At 41.4% G+C, this 16,661-nt stretch overlaps 1 protein-coding gene across 2 annotated transcripts in view; it reads left to right on the top strand.

Moving 5' to 3' along the window:
• The first annotated feature begins 911 nt into the window (after positions 1-911).
• The window catches only part of SLC2A9 (solute carrier family 2 member 9), an 88,704-nt gene continuing 72,954 nt past the window's right edge, over positions 912-16,661 (top strand). The window contains exons 1-5 of one of the 2 annotated variants that reach the window (XM_050338514.1): positions 912-989; positions 6,366-6,464; positions 10,241-10,401; positions 15,190-15,314; positions 16,497-16,642. In XM_050338514.1, coding sequence (XP_050194471.1) covers positions 927-989; positions 6,366-6,464; positions 10,241-10,401; positions 15,190-15,314; positions 16,497-16,642 — 594 coding nt within the window. In that variant the 5' untranslated portion in view covers positions 912-926. Of the gene's footprint in view, positions 990-2,412; positions 2,488-6,365; positions 6,465-10,240; positions 10,402-15,189; positions 15,315-16,496; positions 16,643-16,661 lie in introns of those variants that run through there. The other variant, XM_050338513.1, reaches the window with a different exon arrangement.

The following is a 16,661-nucleotide window of genomic DNA, read 5'->3' as shown; positions in this document are numbered from 1 at the left end:
CAGAAGGAAAGGAGTTTTTTATACATTGCACTGCACTGGTAGGTAGAGAGGCAAGAAGGTAACTTTTCCAGCTTTGGCACTTATAGGTAGCTGTCACATCTCTAGTTTCTCTTACTTAAAAGCTCAACCTGATTTCATGGAACCATCTGATGTAATGGCCCAAGTACTGCCAGTGGCACTATTCTATGACACAGGATTTCATCTGAAAAACCTCCTGCATGTGTGATGGCCTCAACACAATTTCCACTCCTGTGTAGCGTTTCGTTAAACTGCCTGTTACTCCCCATGTGTCATAGCTCACTGTCCTATAGTCTCTTGTCTACAAGGAAGACAACTTGTGTTCAGGACCGGATCTGTCATTATCATAATGGCCATGTATGCAAAAATCTTCAATATGTACTGTCATCCCAAGATGCTGAAGCAGAAGAATCCAGTAGTCCATACTCCAAATAAACTAAACAAACTGGCAGACTGGCCAAGATCATACAATGAAGCACTGTGTAAATATGAGATCCTCTCTGAAACACTAGAAATCAGTTTAGTTTCTTAATAAATTATGATTAAAATATCCTTTAACACTATTAAAGTACAGAAGGTAATGTTCAGGCAATGATTTTCTTGACAGAGTAGTAAGTAAAAGGACACCTCCTTTGCAAAATGTGTTCAGGCAGTGACCCAGCTAGTGTAAGGTCTAATAATAATTAGAATCACACCACCAATTAATCCAAACATCCTGGCTGTAATTCAGCCATAACAACGTTCCACTTGACTGATTAAACTTCTTTCGCAGTTTCAGTGGGTCTGATGCTCCTGTCCTGTGTAGAGATAGCATGTCTACTGAAGAGCCTGATACTGTTGCTTTTTCCCCTACTAAACAGTAGCACAACTTCTTTTTTTCCTCAGCTGTTACCTAACAAAGTAACAGAATGGAGAACAAACAGCAAAGCAACGGTGTGATGAAAGAAAATAAGGAGGTGAAGAAAAAAGTGGTGAGTGAATTCATCAAATCTTCTGTCAAGACATTTGTTTTTTTGCTATTTGGGGACTAGAGGTAGAAAATACCTATTTGGAACCTGATGAATACTCTGTGGGTTTGGTTTGGTTTTGGTGGTTTTTTTGGTTTTGGTTTGTTTTTTTTTTTTAGGGGTATAGAGGGTAGCATATGTTTAGTTTCTGCAGCTTACCACTAGTGATTGTAAAAGGTCAAAAATTGTGTGTTAAGGTAAGAAATTATGTATGTGTATTAATCACATGCATATTATTTCTATTTGGGCATGAACTGAATTACTTGCACTTTGCTATGTAGAATGAAACTAAACAAAACACAGGTGTCTGATTCATCTCAAATGCACTCCATGTGTTCTAGAGGCTTGATTCTCCTAACTTGAGTCTTTTACTGCTTATGACCATTCAAAGAGATTATAAATGATGTCTGGATCATCTATCAATATGTACAATAATTTTACATGTTAATGAGTAGCATCTGGCTTTCTATTCAGACACCGCTCAGTTTGATCTGAGCCAATGACACTTCAAACTTGCTGCATCATAAACTGTGCTCTGTGGTATTACATATCATGCCTTTGAGAGCTCTAAGCTAGTTCTGAGATATGTAGCACGTCAGAAGTGGAAATGGCTCAGATTTACACCAATATTAACTGCAGTCATCTGGGAGCAGTTCCCAGATGCACTTAATACTCATCATTGCCAACCATAAGGTGTCGTTTAACTCTTAGCCGTTCAAAATCCCCACGTTCGAAAATAGGTACCTTCAAACATAATAGCTGAAAGCTTTTATCTTCCCCAGGTAGCATGTCTAATCCCCTTCTGTCACACAGCAATAGTGTGGCGTGTCAGTTCTAGACCTCTGAAGGCTGTGGAAGCCTCCCTAACATCTTAACTGGCCTTTTGGTATCCTCACTTCTCAGCCTCGGTAACACGGGAAAACTCTTCCTCTCACATCGCTCTAGAGTCTTGCTTACAGAAGGGCCGCCCAGGTCTCCCGTATGGACCTCGGCACGGGTCCACCCTGCCAGCCGTGATCTCCCAGCCCCGGTGTCACTCGGCGGGGGCGCCGTGATGGACACCGAGTTGTGACAAATGTCGTGACCTCCTGCCCTGCCTGGGCTGCTGGGTAAAATCCCTGCTGAGGAACAGGGCCCGCCGGAAAGCCACAGGCACGGTGGTGGGTTATGTGCTCTTAAGTTACGCGCGGAGAAGCGCGCTAGGGCTCTTCCATCCCTCGAGCCCTACGCCGGCACCGACTCTCTCCCCTCCCCGCTGCAAAGCCGGGGCAGGGCCGTCCCCCCCGGGCACCCCCACGCCACTCCGCCGCCTCCCGTGGCCGCGCCCCCGGGCCCCGCGCTGCCTGCGGGAGATGCGCGGCCGCTGCGCCCGGGCGGTGGCGGAGGAATGGCCACAGCGGCGGGGCCCGAGGAGGACACGCTGGTGGTGCGGGGACCCGGGGGCGGCCGCACCCGCGGGAGCGTAAGTAGCGAGGGGCGGCTTTTCCGCGCTGCGGGAATGCCCGTCACCCTTCCAGCGGAGCGGGAGCCAGCCCGGCGGTGCGGGCGGAGGAGCTCGGCCTGCGCTGCCCGCGCTTCGAGGACGATTAACGGGAGAGGGGCTGATTCCGACCCTCCCCGGCGCGGTGCGGAGGGAGGGACGTTAGGCTGGTGCGGGAGCTGGAGTAACGGCCCGGCGCTCCCCCGGGAGCCGGGCGGAGCTCAGGTTGCACAGCGGCGTCGCCGAGCCCTTCCCCGCTTGGAAAGTTGGTGGTGGTGGTGCCGGTGCAGGGGAGGGCAGCGGCGGGCAGAGCTAAAAATACCGCGGCCAGAACCCAGAGGACGGGTGGAGGGCAGCAGAGGGGCCGGGGTGTCCCGGCCGAGAAGCGCAGCCACCGCCGTGGGGGAAGAGCAAGGCGAGGGCGCCGCTGCTGCTTCCCCGCTGTTCCCCAGGACCACCCGTGTTGGCAAGCCCTTATGGCAAGGGCAGACCCGCGGAGAGAGGGCTTTCCCTTCTTCTGCCGCAGCCCCGAGGGCACAGCAGCCGGAGGGCGCCGGGTCTGCGGGCACCTGCCGGGAGCGCCAGGCTTCCCGGTGCGTAACGGGACCCGGGTCCCGCTAAGGATATCTGGTAAGGTTCTCCGAGTCCAGCTTCTCTGTATCCATAGAAAGTCTTAGCAATAGCTGTTTAAAAAATTAAACCTTCCTTATGCGTGTGTGCAATGTCTTCTGCTAACGGTTGTGTTTAATCTGAGAAGGGGGCTGTAACTGACTAACCAAAGTACAGTACTCTAAACTGTGTTTTGAAAACTGAAATGCAAACTGAATGCATTAATAAACAAACAAAAATATTTGAGATCCATGGTAGCCAGCACAGATATTACACTGACCAAGAACTGGAGTTGAGAGATGCATCTTCAGAGCACAGTGCTTTGGGATTTGCGATCAGACCAAAAACGTGGGCTTTCACAAGTGAGCAGTCCTCGGGCACCTGCAAGTCTTTGCTGTGAACTGTCACGCAGCTTTCCTTACTGAGCAATTATTGCTGTGGTGACGGTCACACCTACCTGCCCTTGGGCTGACGGCTGGGCCGCATAAGCACATGCATGGCTGTGAAGCCAAGGAACACCTGTGAAAGGAGGCGTGGTTGCATTCTTGTTTCCTGGCCATTGTAAAAGACATTGTGGGTTGTTTTTTTCTTTCCTTTCCTTTTTTTAATGTTGCCACAGGGTTAATATTTTTTTGAACAAAATATTTTTTTTTTTCGCATTCTTGCTTCATTGTGCTTTCATCTTTATCTGTTGTTGCTGAAACATGAGCAAATATTTAAAATAGTGAATGAGAAGACAGGTCATGGAGAAGCTGAAGTTCATGTTCCAAGTTTCAAAACTTCTGAATTGAGTGAGTCTGAGGTTTTCTGCAGCAGGCTGTAAACTTAAAAAATTCATGGTATTGAAGCAGGTTCTAAACCCAGCTATTTGAAACACTTGAAAATATTAGGGGTGTGGGGGTTTCTAAGCACTTTTGTGATTTGCCCTGCATTCTCTTCCACTTAGCCTCATGTGTGTATAATTTGTCTGTGCTAAAAGGCTTAAACATTCATTGGAATTTTTAATAAACTCTAGACTATATGTTCCAAATCATTTTACTTGCAGGATTTTTCTGATGGGTCTAATGTTGTTGGAGTAGAGCCCTTTAGAAATATTGCATCAAGATTAGTTGTGAACTCATGTTTATTGTTTGTGAACCCTTCAGGAGCAGCCTGGTAGACCACCAGGAATTTTCCCCAATGAATCATTCATTCAGAGTAGTAGCAATTTCTCCTAAGTCTAGGAATGCTTGTGCATAGTAGAGAAATAATAAGCACCTAATATGAGGTGTTGGAGCCCCTGCTGGTCTAGTGGTAAAGACGCCGCGCTATCACCGCGGAGACCCGGGTTCGATTCCCGGTCAGGGCCACTCCCGGGCAGGTGGGGCTCGTTAGCCTTAAAGGCAACCCACCTACGTCCTAAGGACCTCGCTGCCACCGTCCAAGCTCGCTTGGCCCCGGCAGATGAACCTTAGGATTAAAGGGTGGGCTCAGTTCCGCGCACACTGTGTCTCACCTAAAAAATCCAATGCGCAGGCTGGAAGGTGGAAAGACCTTCCCCGGATCTTCGCTCGCGAAGACTGGCCATTATTATTAACCAGAAGCTAAACAAAGCCTTATGTCAAAGTTTCTACATTTTGTTACCAAAGTAATGGTGCAAAGCTCTGTGTCTGTGCATGGCACATTCATTTTAAGAAGCTGGCTAATAAGAAGAAATTGTATTTGGCTTGTGTAATGATCTCAGCAGGATATATTTCTTACACTAGGCTTTTCCCCCCCTGCGCACTTCCTCCTGACCTGACCAAAACCAGGATGGTTAATGAACTGTGTAATCTCTTAAAAAGTTCCCACATCATGTGCAAGAAGTTAAAAACACCCAGCTGTCCTACAGGGTGCATTCTGAGCCCTCAGGAGTGGCAAGTATGAGCATACAATATGTGCCAGGTTGTACGCTGTAGTCCCTGCCCTACCACACGGGTACCTCAGTCGCTCTTCACAGGTTGCAGTGAGTGTCTGCTGACTGTGGAACATGAGCTCTGGCACATTCTAACAGCCACTTGCCCTGCTGTGCCCGCAAGGCTCGTGGAGCTCATTCCAGTCCACTGTCACGGCTGCTATGCCATGTGCTAGCCACATGAATGTTTTCCAAAGTGAACATACAGCTTTGTGCAGTTGACAGAATATATTGATTCTTTAACCTGTTGTGAGCGATATAACTGAACCTGAGTTTCTCAAGCCTGCTTAAGCAGGTCTGTTCCTGTTGAAAGGGTTGAGGCTTCAGTGAGTGAGGAGGCTGGGCATAAGCGACAGTGAGCTGTGCCTGAAATTCTGTATTCTTATCACAGTTGTTTTAATTGAAAACACATTAAAAAGCCATCCATTTTAACATATTCAAAGTTGTCCTTCATGATCTACAAAACTACATTTGAAACTGACCAGCCATCAAAACACTAACTTCAATGTCTCTCGGGACTGGCTGGCGGTGGTGCCTTCTGCCACTGTCTGTAATCCAGCAGCAGAACTGAGTGGCTGGGGGTAGGTGGAAAGGGCCCTGAAATGCAAAACCTCTCAAATCAAAGCAGTTCTACCTTTTATTCAACAGCTGATGTGGAAGAAGAAATTGTTTGCAGAGGTGGGCTAAAAACAGTATGAGAAGGATGAAGGGAGGAGACCTGAGAAGGGAGAGATACAGGTGTGTCATCGAGAAAAAGGGCAAATGTGTTTCCACTGGAGAGTACGTGTAACAGCAAATTACTGTTGGAAACTTGCATTCGAGTTGCAAAACCTAGTTTGTAGGCATTATTTTAAATTTTTTTGGTCACAATTTTGTTAATCCTTGTGGGACTGGGAGGCACACCATCTCATGAGTTTTCACCCAAGTCAGGTGTACACACAGTCCTATTGTATCACATATACACTACTCCTTGCTTTGCCGTGTGAGAGAAATGTTGTCAACAATTTCCTTTGCTGAGCTTATGCTTCTCCAGCATTTTACTTTTTATAGTGAGGGCTGCTGGGATGCTTGCAGCAAAACTCTGTGAGGTTGAAAGAAGTTCAAATGTTCACTTATGCCTCGGTAGATGTTAACTGAGATGCTGTCACTTCAAATTTACTGTTTCTCAGATTGGGTAAGGAACGTTTCAGGCCATTATTTTGCAGCAAGTTCATCTGCCTGCAGGAGCTATGCAAGATAACAGAAGGAGTGCTTAAAACCTGAGTTACATTAATTTAAGGTATGCTAACAGTGGCTGCATCTTTCCTTTGTCTTTCAGAATTGGTCTGGGAGTCTCATTGTAGCCTCCTTAACTGGTGCTTTTGGGTCATCTTTTCTTTATGGTTACAATCTCTCGGTGGTGAACGCTCCCGCTGTGGTAAGTGACTGACAAAAATGGGATTTAGTATCAGTAGAGGGCAGCCTTGTCCAGCTATTGCACGCTCTACAGCATCCTGCCTTTATAGTCCTCCTGATTGCATAGCAGAAAAGGATTACGTCTCATACAGTAACATTCCTTTGCCTGAAATCTTCCTCCTCTCCATGAAGTTTTCACATAAATCCAGTAGCTATCAGGAAGCTAAATGCCACTGTTGAGGTGCATGAGTGCACATGTTTTATTCTCATTCTCCCCAAGCCCAGACTAATACTAAATCTTCTTGCACACTTTTGTGTGATAAAGTATTTTTAATATCTGACTAACAAGTGTTTGGTTGCTGTATGCACATGTTCAGCAACTTCTGTTCACATGGTTCAATTCTAGAGGGTTGCACAACATTTCATTCCCATGGTATTGATATTATAAATAATGCCTCTGGCTTCCTCTTAAATAATGGACCTCCTCTCCTGCGTTTTGTGGTGATGTCTTGTTTGGTTCCGAACTCAAAACTACTGGGTTGACCATCTGTTGGCTGCAATATGTGGGACAGATTTGATGAATCTACTGTGGAATTATTAGACAAGACTTGTGGTGATTTCATTTAAATATCAGTTATTACAAACAGTCTTAGCCCCAGGCTTTGTCAACAGTTTTAAGAACGACTTTGACCTGCAGGGTTATAGATGTCAAACCAGGTATATTTATATAAAATGAGTTATTTATTATGACAAATGATCAGACAAAAGATCTTAATCAGAACTATTAACTACACCATATAAAAGCTAAAACTACTAGTAGTGTATAGTATAGTTCTCTATATCAAAGCAATTATCTCAAAGCAGTTAGATTAAAGCTAGCAAAAAGAAGCAATTATTTCATTGATGTAACTCAGCTCAACAATGCTTGTGGGCAGATCTCTTTCTCTTAACCTCAAGAAGCATCCTCGAACAGGTGTCCCCACTTCCAGGGAGAATCTCCACACACTCCAGGAAGAGTATGTTAGAAGAACCTGCCATATGAAATGGACTGGACTTTTATAGTATAAACTGACTGACTGTCAGTGTCAGGTCTCCAGGTCAGTTTAGCAGCTTAACCACCAAATCTTTGCCTCACTACCAGTTTGTTGATTTGGGATTGATGAGCCAGACTGGTTTTAGCATAATCCAATACCAAAACCAGCACCTTGGCTCCCTTTCTACCCACCACTGAGAGGTTTGCAAATGGGCCATTTTCCTGTTGAGTTGCTTGACTTTATTCCAGGATGAAGAGCCCTGCTACAGGGGGAAGTTAATTTAAGGCTGGAGAGTTGAAGAACTGTTTGTAAATTCTTGTGTCCATTTACTTTTGGTGTCACAAATTGTGTCAGTTCATCGAACTCCAGAAAAATACTCCTGTAGTTCTCACTGGTGAGCTTTACCTCAGGTCTGGAGTTAATCCAACTTCCTGATCGTTGCAAGGGGGAAATAAACTGTACAAACTCTGCTCAGAGCTGAGATTGCATCCCACTCAGTTCCCTGTTGTTCTGTGGGAAAGAACAGTGGCCCATCACAGGTATGATTCCTGAGAAACCCAGAATTAGAAGTTTCCATGGGCTTGTTCAGATAGCTATCATAATTTATTATAACATATGGGAGCATTTGGCAGTAGGAAGACAAAAGATTTAATTGCATATGAGTTGAAGCTGTGTTTTTCTGAGCAGAATTTCTACAGTTCATTTCATGGACTGATTGTGGGCAAGGCCTGTGAAACAAAGATGTGCTTTGTGCTCTAGAGGCAAAGCAAAGCCTCTGCTGCTTTCTGATTTGCAGCACTTGCCCTCTTCCTGGGGAGGGCTGCAGTTCTGAATTCCTAAAGCAAAAATGTATAGCCTGCTGTGTCAGCCAGTTCAGGAGTGGTCACTCTGTGTGACTGACCTCTGTAACTATGGGTAAGACAAGGAAAATATTTCCCTTATATCTAAAACTTATCTCTTAGTGTAATACATATATATGTAACTATATATATCCCTTACATTCCTCTTATCTTTCTCACCCTAGAACCACTACTGTAATGAACTGAAGCAGCTGAGAAAATAAGATATCGATATCCACCAACTACTGTTTCTTGTAGGCTTTGATTAGGGGCTGAAATTTGTGTATACAGGTTTATGACTTTAACGTTATTGAGACACCTGATAAAAATCCCAAAGGAGCCACAGAATTAAATGGATTCAAATTCAGTGGATTTGTTAAATTAGATTTGTTTTGTTTCATGTGCTTCCCCTCAAAACCTGTATGTGTTACTAGCTTCCCATTTTTTGGCAATGGGAATCCAAACACAGGTGCTGTGCATGTCAGAGCATCTGTATGTTACTACTGAGTGTTGTAGCTTGCACTTTCTTTTCTTGAATATTTGCAGTTATTTGATGTCTCCTTGTAAACAACAAAGCTATGCTGAGAAAATTAGTCATACACAAGGGGAGAATACTGTTTTTACTGCATACTATTTTTAGCCATTATCATTAGCAAGAAATGCTAATAGTGTTCTAAAAGAGTTTTCTCTTAGTATTCATTATGATCAGAAATTAACTTCAAATAAATAAGATCTCTGAATCTAAATATAATCTGAGTATTGGTGTTAAAGAGATAAGATGTATTATTTGATTTATTGGCAGATTCATTTGGAAGCTTACTGTGAGATTCTTATAAATAGAAAAAGTATAAAATTGATTTTTTTCTTTTTTCTTTTTTTTTCTTTTCTGTTTCTGTCTGTTTAGAAACACATAAGATAGGATTGGAGAAACATCCACATCCACTTTTAATTCAAGGCACAAGAGGTCTATTAGAAACATGATAGAAGGAAGATAGAAAGTTGTATGTTTTTACCTCCACCTTTCTTAGGTACCTTGCAGACAGAGACGTGGTCATTCAAATTAACTAAAGTCCTCAAACCAAATATTCTGTGTCCAAGGCTAGACTAAAGATTGAAAATCCTAGTTTGAATGGGGAAAATGTAGGGGTTTATATTACCGAGTCCTGTTCCAGGATACTTTAGGAGCTATTACATGCTGAATGAAATCTCAGAAAAAAACTGAGTAAAAGAGCCAAGACTGAATTTTGTGATGCTGTAGAGCTTGTTGGGAAGCGGTGACACAGAACAGGTGAGAGCTTTTCACAGGATTGCTGTGCCTTCCTGCTGTAGTGACTGCAGCTGCCTGGTACTGTATCCTCACCAGAGCATCAGGCACAATGGTCCTTGATTTTGAAATGGGAACAGCATAAAAATGAGGAAGTCCAACTAACAAAAAAGTAAACAGGCAATGTCTCTGCAGACAATTCAGAGACTATGTTAAAATGTCATCCTGGAGCTATGACATCTTTATCTGTTAGAAAGATGAAACTGGTGTGATTAAACATTAAGGAGGAGAAGGTTTTAGCATCCTTCAAAAACCTGCAGTTGTGCTCATGTCAAGAAAGCAGCAAAAGAGTATAAACTCTGTCACACCGAAGGCTAAAAAGGGAGCTGGTCCTGGACATTCATGTCTACCTGTAGTTTTTTCCCCACGTTGTTTGGGAAGGCCATGCAGTTTCAGTATGGATGCTTTGACTGATTCAGTTAGTTTTATTGCAGTTGCATCTAAAATTGAGGGCCCATCTTTTGGAGGAGAGCAGCAGTGATTGCTGCAAGCAAGCTACTGGGATGATTTAATTTTTTTTCTAATTCTGTTTCCCTCAGTTGTATTCTTAAAGTGGGATTTTTTTTTTTAACATGTATTATTATTATTTGTTTTCTTTCAGTATATCAAGAAGTTTTACAATGAAACTTGGGAGAGAAGATATGGCTTCTCAGTGGATGAAAACACTCTGACGCTGCTCTGGTCTGTGACAGTTTCTATTTTTGCTATCGGAGGCCTTGTGGGTGCCATTATTGCTACCCCAATTGTGAAGTTCTTCGGACGGTAGGTGTACTGAAAAACGTGTATTTCCTAAAGCAGTTTCTCCCTTGGTCTCTTTGGAAGGCTTTGCTTTTATTTTTGAAAAGAATCCTCTTCACTAGAATGCAAATTTAAGTATCTTTAAACCATAAAAGCTCATTTCTAAGAGATATGAATTTCCAAGAGTGCAGTTGGTACCCTTCTCTCTGGCCTTGGTGTGTATCATTTAAGTCACAGAAACCATTTGCTCTGAATGGGCAGTGGGTTGAGATGTCAAGGAGGTTGCACTGTCAAGAATGTGAAAGGAAAATACTATAAAATAGAAAAGATGTCACAAAGGACTGGCAGATTCTTGTTTCGTGAGTCTGCTGAGTACCTTACTGTAAACAAACAAAACAATCAACATATCTCGTTTGCTTCTTAACAACATCTGTTGTCACATAGTAATGGAAATTTTCACCTTTTTCCTTCCTTGTGTCAATTTAAAATACAGTTTGAAGAACTAAACTAGGATGAAGTTCATGTTTGGTCTTCGCCAAGCTTGGGGATACTGTCCCTGCTCTATACAATGCAGTATTTGACCAAGTCTTGACTACAGAGAATATGAGTATTTTAGGAATGTTTGTGCTGGTGGATGTTTGTATTTTTGCTGCAGGTACTAACTAGATATTTCTGTCAAATTTTTGTTTCCTACAGTCTTCCAAAGAGAATTTTAAAGGTAGTTTATTAATTACCTATAGTTAGAAGGGCATGGAAAAACCCTGCCACTGTAGTATTCATCATAACCTCTCATTTGAATTTTCCTTAATTGTAAATTCTATATAGTTTGATATTTTTTCATCAGTTAAATCATAGGAGAACATCATCATGCAGGCTTAAATAAAAGCATTAACCTCCACTGTTCTTACTTTTCTGTTTTACACGTTGACTGTTTCTGTACACTTTGATTGTACTTTCCTAAGTCTCTTTGGCATTCTCTCAACTCTTCCATATCCCATTTTTCACCTCAAAGAATATATTTTCAAGCTCTTACGTTTCAGGCTTACAGCAAGTCTGTATTCTCTGCTATTACCCACTCTTCATTACTTTATTGTGTCACTTCACCATTTGATTTTCAATTCTTATATATTTTTCATAGGCACACTATTTCCGTTTTTAAAAATTTCAGCTTCTTCTACCAAATCATCAATTTGGCTTTATATATATAAAATTTTATAAAACTATATATATATAAAACTATGCTTGGTTCAGACAGATTAATTCCCAGAATATCACTGAGTCTTCATTAAAATAAAATGAAGTAAAAAATGGGTTAGAATAAGGCTTGAATTTTCAGTGAAGAATAGAACAGCTTTGCATTCAATTCGTTAAAGTGATGGCTGATCTCTGTTACACCGCTTTGATTGGAGCTGGTTGTGTTTCCAGGGCAGACCTTTACACTTACAGACTCTGCCCCTGTTTATTATAATGTTTATCTCCATTAAGCCATGAAAACAGCTCTGTTATAGATATGGTGTATGAGTGCTACAGTACAGATGGGAAAGGGTTGTGTGGATAAAGGCTACTCACCAAAGAGTGGTTCTTAAGTTTGCAGTTCACACTGCAGTGTTTTTGTCTGGTCTAGGAACTCAGACTGATGTATCATTATAGTAATTGAGGAGCACATTGTGAAATGTTGACAGAACAATAAAATACTTCGCTGTTAAATTGCTCAAGTGTAGGTTGGAGGGTTGTATGTATGAGGAAGCTGAGCTCCATTTACACTGACACAGAATAATGAGCTAAGGGGGATCAAAAGCATTAGTCAGTAATAATATATGACTTTAAAAAGAACACTTGAATCACATTGCTCTAAGGTTAATAACATAATTTCCAAATTACTAGATTCCTAGGCCCTACTTACTTCAAGAGAGATACAGAATAGTTTTTTGAAAGTGAACCTTCAAACACATAAGCTTAAGTCCCATGTGTCTTTGACGCTTTATAATTTACATTCTCTTCTAATGAAGAGCAGCTGCTGTTGTGTATCCTGAGCACCCAGAGCAATATGCTCAAGGGATAGCTTAGATCACAGCTAGGGAGCCACATTCCCAGGCTGAGCATCACTCCAGGCTTCTCTCCTTCCCTTCTGTGCCACAGCAGGTCACACCCAGTGCCTTCAGTGAGAGGAACGGGCAGTGCAAGGAGTCAGGGTCAGTGTGTAACAACTTCATTGTGCCAGTCTTTGCTTCTGACTCCTCCTGTGTTCCAGTGTGGGTCCTCCATGGGCCACAGTCCCTCTGGGCTTATACCTGCTCAGGTCTGGAGCACCTTCTCCACCACTGACCTGGTTGCAACCTCATTCCATCTATGCACAGAAGCCACCCCTGCAGCCCCTTTACTTACCACAGACACCCAGCACAGTGGTTTTGTTACTAAAAATGTACCTGCTTTATATAGTAACACTCTAAACAGCATGTTTTCTTGGTTTTACTTTTTTCTCAATTTGTGAAAACCAAACCCCTTTGCTTTTATCCTGCTTCTTTAGACTATGCTTTTCTTTTCTCAGCTGCATAGCTTAAGGGTTTACTGACCAACTTTTTCTCTAAAGGTATGTATTTTGTAGTTTTTATTTAAATTACAGAAAATTAATATCTTCAAATGAATGTATAAGACTCGTTCAACCTGAAAGAGCATTTTGTTTACATTTTTAGCATTATTTATATCACTTCAGCCCTATCAAAGTGTATATCCATTTGAAAAATCTGTTTTAAATAGTACAGTCATCATTCTTGACAGCTATATCGTATAGAGTTTAAAGGAATTGTATCTCATTTTTTAATCTTTAAACCATATTATTCATTCAGTTTTCTAAAATCAGAAAGCAGGAAGAGGAACTAAAAGTACAAGAATTAAAAATACAAATATTAAAAATATTTTCTTTTGAAGATGTATTCATCTGCTGTGAGAAGTTGGACAATTTATTCAATTGGTGTGAGATTTCCAGTTGATACTTATGTCTTGAAAAGAACAAGAATGGCTGGGTCAGTCTGTTACCTGTTTTAGAAAAGAAAGGGGTAGACAGCTTTCTAGTAATTCCTCTTATTTTGCATGGAAATTAAAATATATAGAGATTGAAAATCCTTTGAGAATACTTACAAATTTAATACCGCTTCAGTTTTTGAATAAAATTGATGTATTCTCAGCCTGTACTGTCAAAGTTAATGAATTCCTCATAATTTACATCATCAGTGATGTTTATCTCCAGATAAATTTGTTTTGAAATCAGTTCTTGCCTTCATATGTTCTTGTGAGTGGTATTGGAGGCTTCATTATCACATTGTACCTCTAGAGCCAAACCAAGACTTAATTATGTGCTTAATTATGTGACTGCAAAACCTGATAAAGACAAAGCTCCGTTGCTTTACCATATGTAGCCAGGTGAGGTGACTAACAGATGAAAAACGTGGGGTACAATCATTCCCTTGCCATGTAATTGTGAAAATTATGATGCTTTGTGTTGGATCCTACACAGTGCAAAGCAGCTATCTTGCTGTGATGTGCTGTTAGGAGGCCACATCTCCAGCAGATATCCCTGGGATTCTGCCTGGGAATTTTAAGAAACTTCTCAGTTGCTCTCAATGCTGAACCTCATACTGGCTTCTCCAGCCATTCACCTGAAAGTAATAATTTAGCAGAAAGCCACTTAATTCCATTTTTGTGGAGAGATGTATGTAAGGTAGCAGTGATTCTCTGAGTTCTGGGTGGGTTTTCCTCTTCATCTTTCAATAGAGAATCATTGCATCAGAGGTGTAGATTCTGTATCTTTAGCCACTCTTTTTCCATGTGTTCGGGAAATGAGACCTTGGATGTCATTGTTTGAATCTGACTGTCAAAAGCCCATGAAACCCTGCCTATCATTTCTTTTGTAAAGTGTATTTTTCTGCAGAAGCTGTGGGACTTGGTCACTTTTGAATTAATGAGTCCCTCAAGCTTGAGCAGAAAGTTCTGAAAGATGAAAACTGTTGTTAGAGTGCAAATGAGAAATTGAGATTTTTTAAAAATTTAAAGTGTATTTTTGTGATTTAAAAATTTTTTTAACAAAGTAATAATTTTCCATAGAGAATACTTCTTTTATTTGAAAAGTATTTTTAATGTTTTATTTAACTGTTATAGAATTATTTATTTTTAAAAGTGGGAAAGAAATATGTAAATCTCTATTTTGGTTAATTTAAACAATTTTTAGAGAAGGATTGAGTTTTACCACTCTTGTGAGCCCCAGTGTTTTTTCTGACTCTACAGGTAGGAAGTAATTTTCCTCAGTGTATGTTTTCAATATCATGGACTTAAGGATGAATTATAATGATGTAAATATGCCAGTGTTGAGGAGTTTTCAAAGTGGCAAAGAATATACGTAGCATTAAAATTCCTGTAGTTATATCAACTTGTTGCTATTTGAAGTATATTATAGGTTCCTCCATACAGACATCATCTACCCAGAGTATACTTGTTAATGCTTACATTCATATATGGAATCTTGGGCATGGCACTTGGGTTCTTAGGATGCATAGGGTGGCTAATTGCTCTCCTTTTGAAGTACAGCTCTTCAGTTAGCTATGATATGTTTTATTTTAAAGCTGTGGTATAGACTTCGAAACTGTATACATTTGGGTATAGTGCTGTACTTTGGAACTTCACAATATCTAAGAGGCAGCATTTGTTAGGAACTTTTTATTTATAGATATTTAAGTATAACAGCCTAGTATGCTCAGAATATGACTAGATATCACTGCCATTGTGCTGGTTTCTACATAAACTGTCTTTTCCTTTTAGGAAATGTACGTTGCTGCTCAATAACGTGTTTGCAGTGACAGCTGCGTTGTTGATGTCCCTGTCCTTGCTGGCGGGGTCGTTTGAAATGCTCATACTGGGCCGCATTATCATGGGTGTTGATGCAGGTAAGCTTTGGTCACACTCTACATGTCTGGAATGCTTGTGCCGCACATGAACTTTCTCCTCTCCCCTGGCTAGAGCTTTCTTTACATTGAAGAGGCATGTCAGGAACTAGCTGTAGCCACACTGATTTCATTGGGACAAAAGAGCAGACTAAGGGCTAAAGGGTCTGATGTTTGGAGAAGACACTGGAATGAATGCCAGCCACTGCTATCCACCCTGGTTGTTCCCCCACTTTTCCTCTTCCAGCCCCAGTAGAGCTTATCTGTCTTCATACCACGAAAATCCTTTAGCTAGGAGGGCATAGTCAATTTATTAACACTGCTTGTTTCTGTGTGTTTAGAAGTTGTTGGATTCCATGCTAATCCAGCAGGATTAAGGAAGGTTGGGTACATCTTCAGTTACTCCTAACAATATGGTCTTCCCAATTTAAAAGTAATCCACTGAGGGACTGCAGCACTAGAATTGTCTTACAGCTAAAAGTAAGGGCCTCAGCAACTTCTCAGATCACTAAGTGTGAAGTTCATGAGTCATTTTGCTGCTGACTGCTAATTTTTGTCTAGGTTACCACCAAACTACCAAGGTTTTGGAGCTGTGTAAATATTGCCATTGTACTAACCAGGATCATGCAATTGTTTCCTCCTGGCTTTGAGCAGCCACCTCACCCTTATTTTATGCCTACTACGAAAAGTTCATTGCAGCTGTGAGCCTGTACTGAGAGATACATCTGTTAATACTGTTTAAAGTAAAAATATTTCATCTGACAGTATCTCCTCTGTCTGACAGATACATTGGGTTGTGTTTTTTTCCTTACCCACACCAGTGCTAACATGACTTTGTTTGCTTTGGGATGAGCAAATTTAAGACATCAAATCTGTTCTCCTGGTGATTCTCATCTCTGAGTAACCTTTGGTGCTCCTCATCAGATAGCAGCCTACACACATTTCTGTAGATCTGTAACAGATAATCAATCCCATCGTTATTAAATGGTGTAAGAGTAATTAGACATGCAGGGAAGATAATTCATATTATCTGTGGACAGACATATTTCTGTTCTTTGCATGTTCTCATGCCACTCTAGTGAGCAGATTAGCACTCAGACTCCTCTCAGTAGACATTTGTTTCATACCTGGCATAATGAAAAGAAGTTTTGACTTAATATATGGGGTTTTTTTCTTCTTTTGCAGGAATTTCCTTAAGTGCCCTTCCCATGTATTTGAGTGAAATATCTCCTAAGGAAATCCGTGGTTCATTGGGTCAGGTCACAGCAATTTTCATCTGTATTGGTGTTTTCACTGGTCAAGTTTTGGGGCTGCCAGAAATATTTGGGCAAGTAAGTATTTAACAGATCT

Source organism: Myiozetetes cayanensis, unplaced genomic scaffold (assembly GCF_022539395.1).
Source record: "Myiozetetes cayanensis isolate MyiCay16 unplaced genomic scaffold, myiCay2020 scf7, whole genome shotgun sequence".
Taxonomy (NCBI): domain Eukaryota; kingdom Metazoa; phylum Chordata; class Aves; order Passeriformes; family Tyrannidae; genus Myiozetetes; species Myiozetetes cayanensis.
Note: the sequence above shows the minus strand (reverse complement) of the source record. Positions and strands in the feature narration are given on the sequence as shown.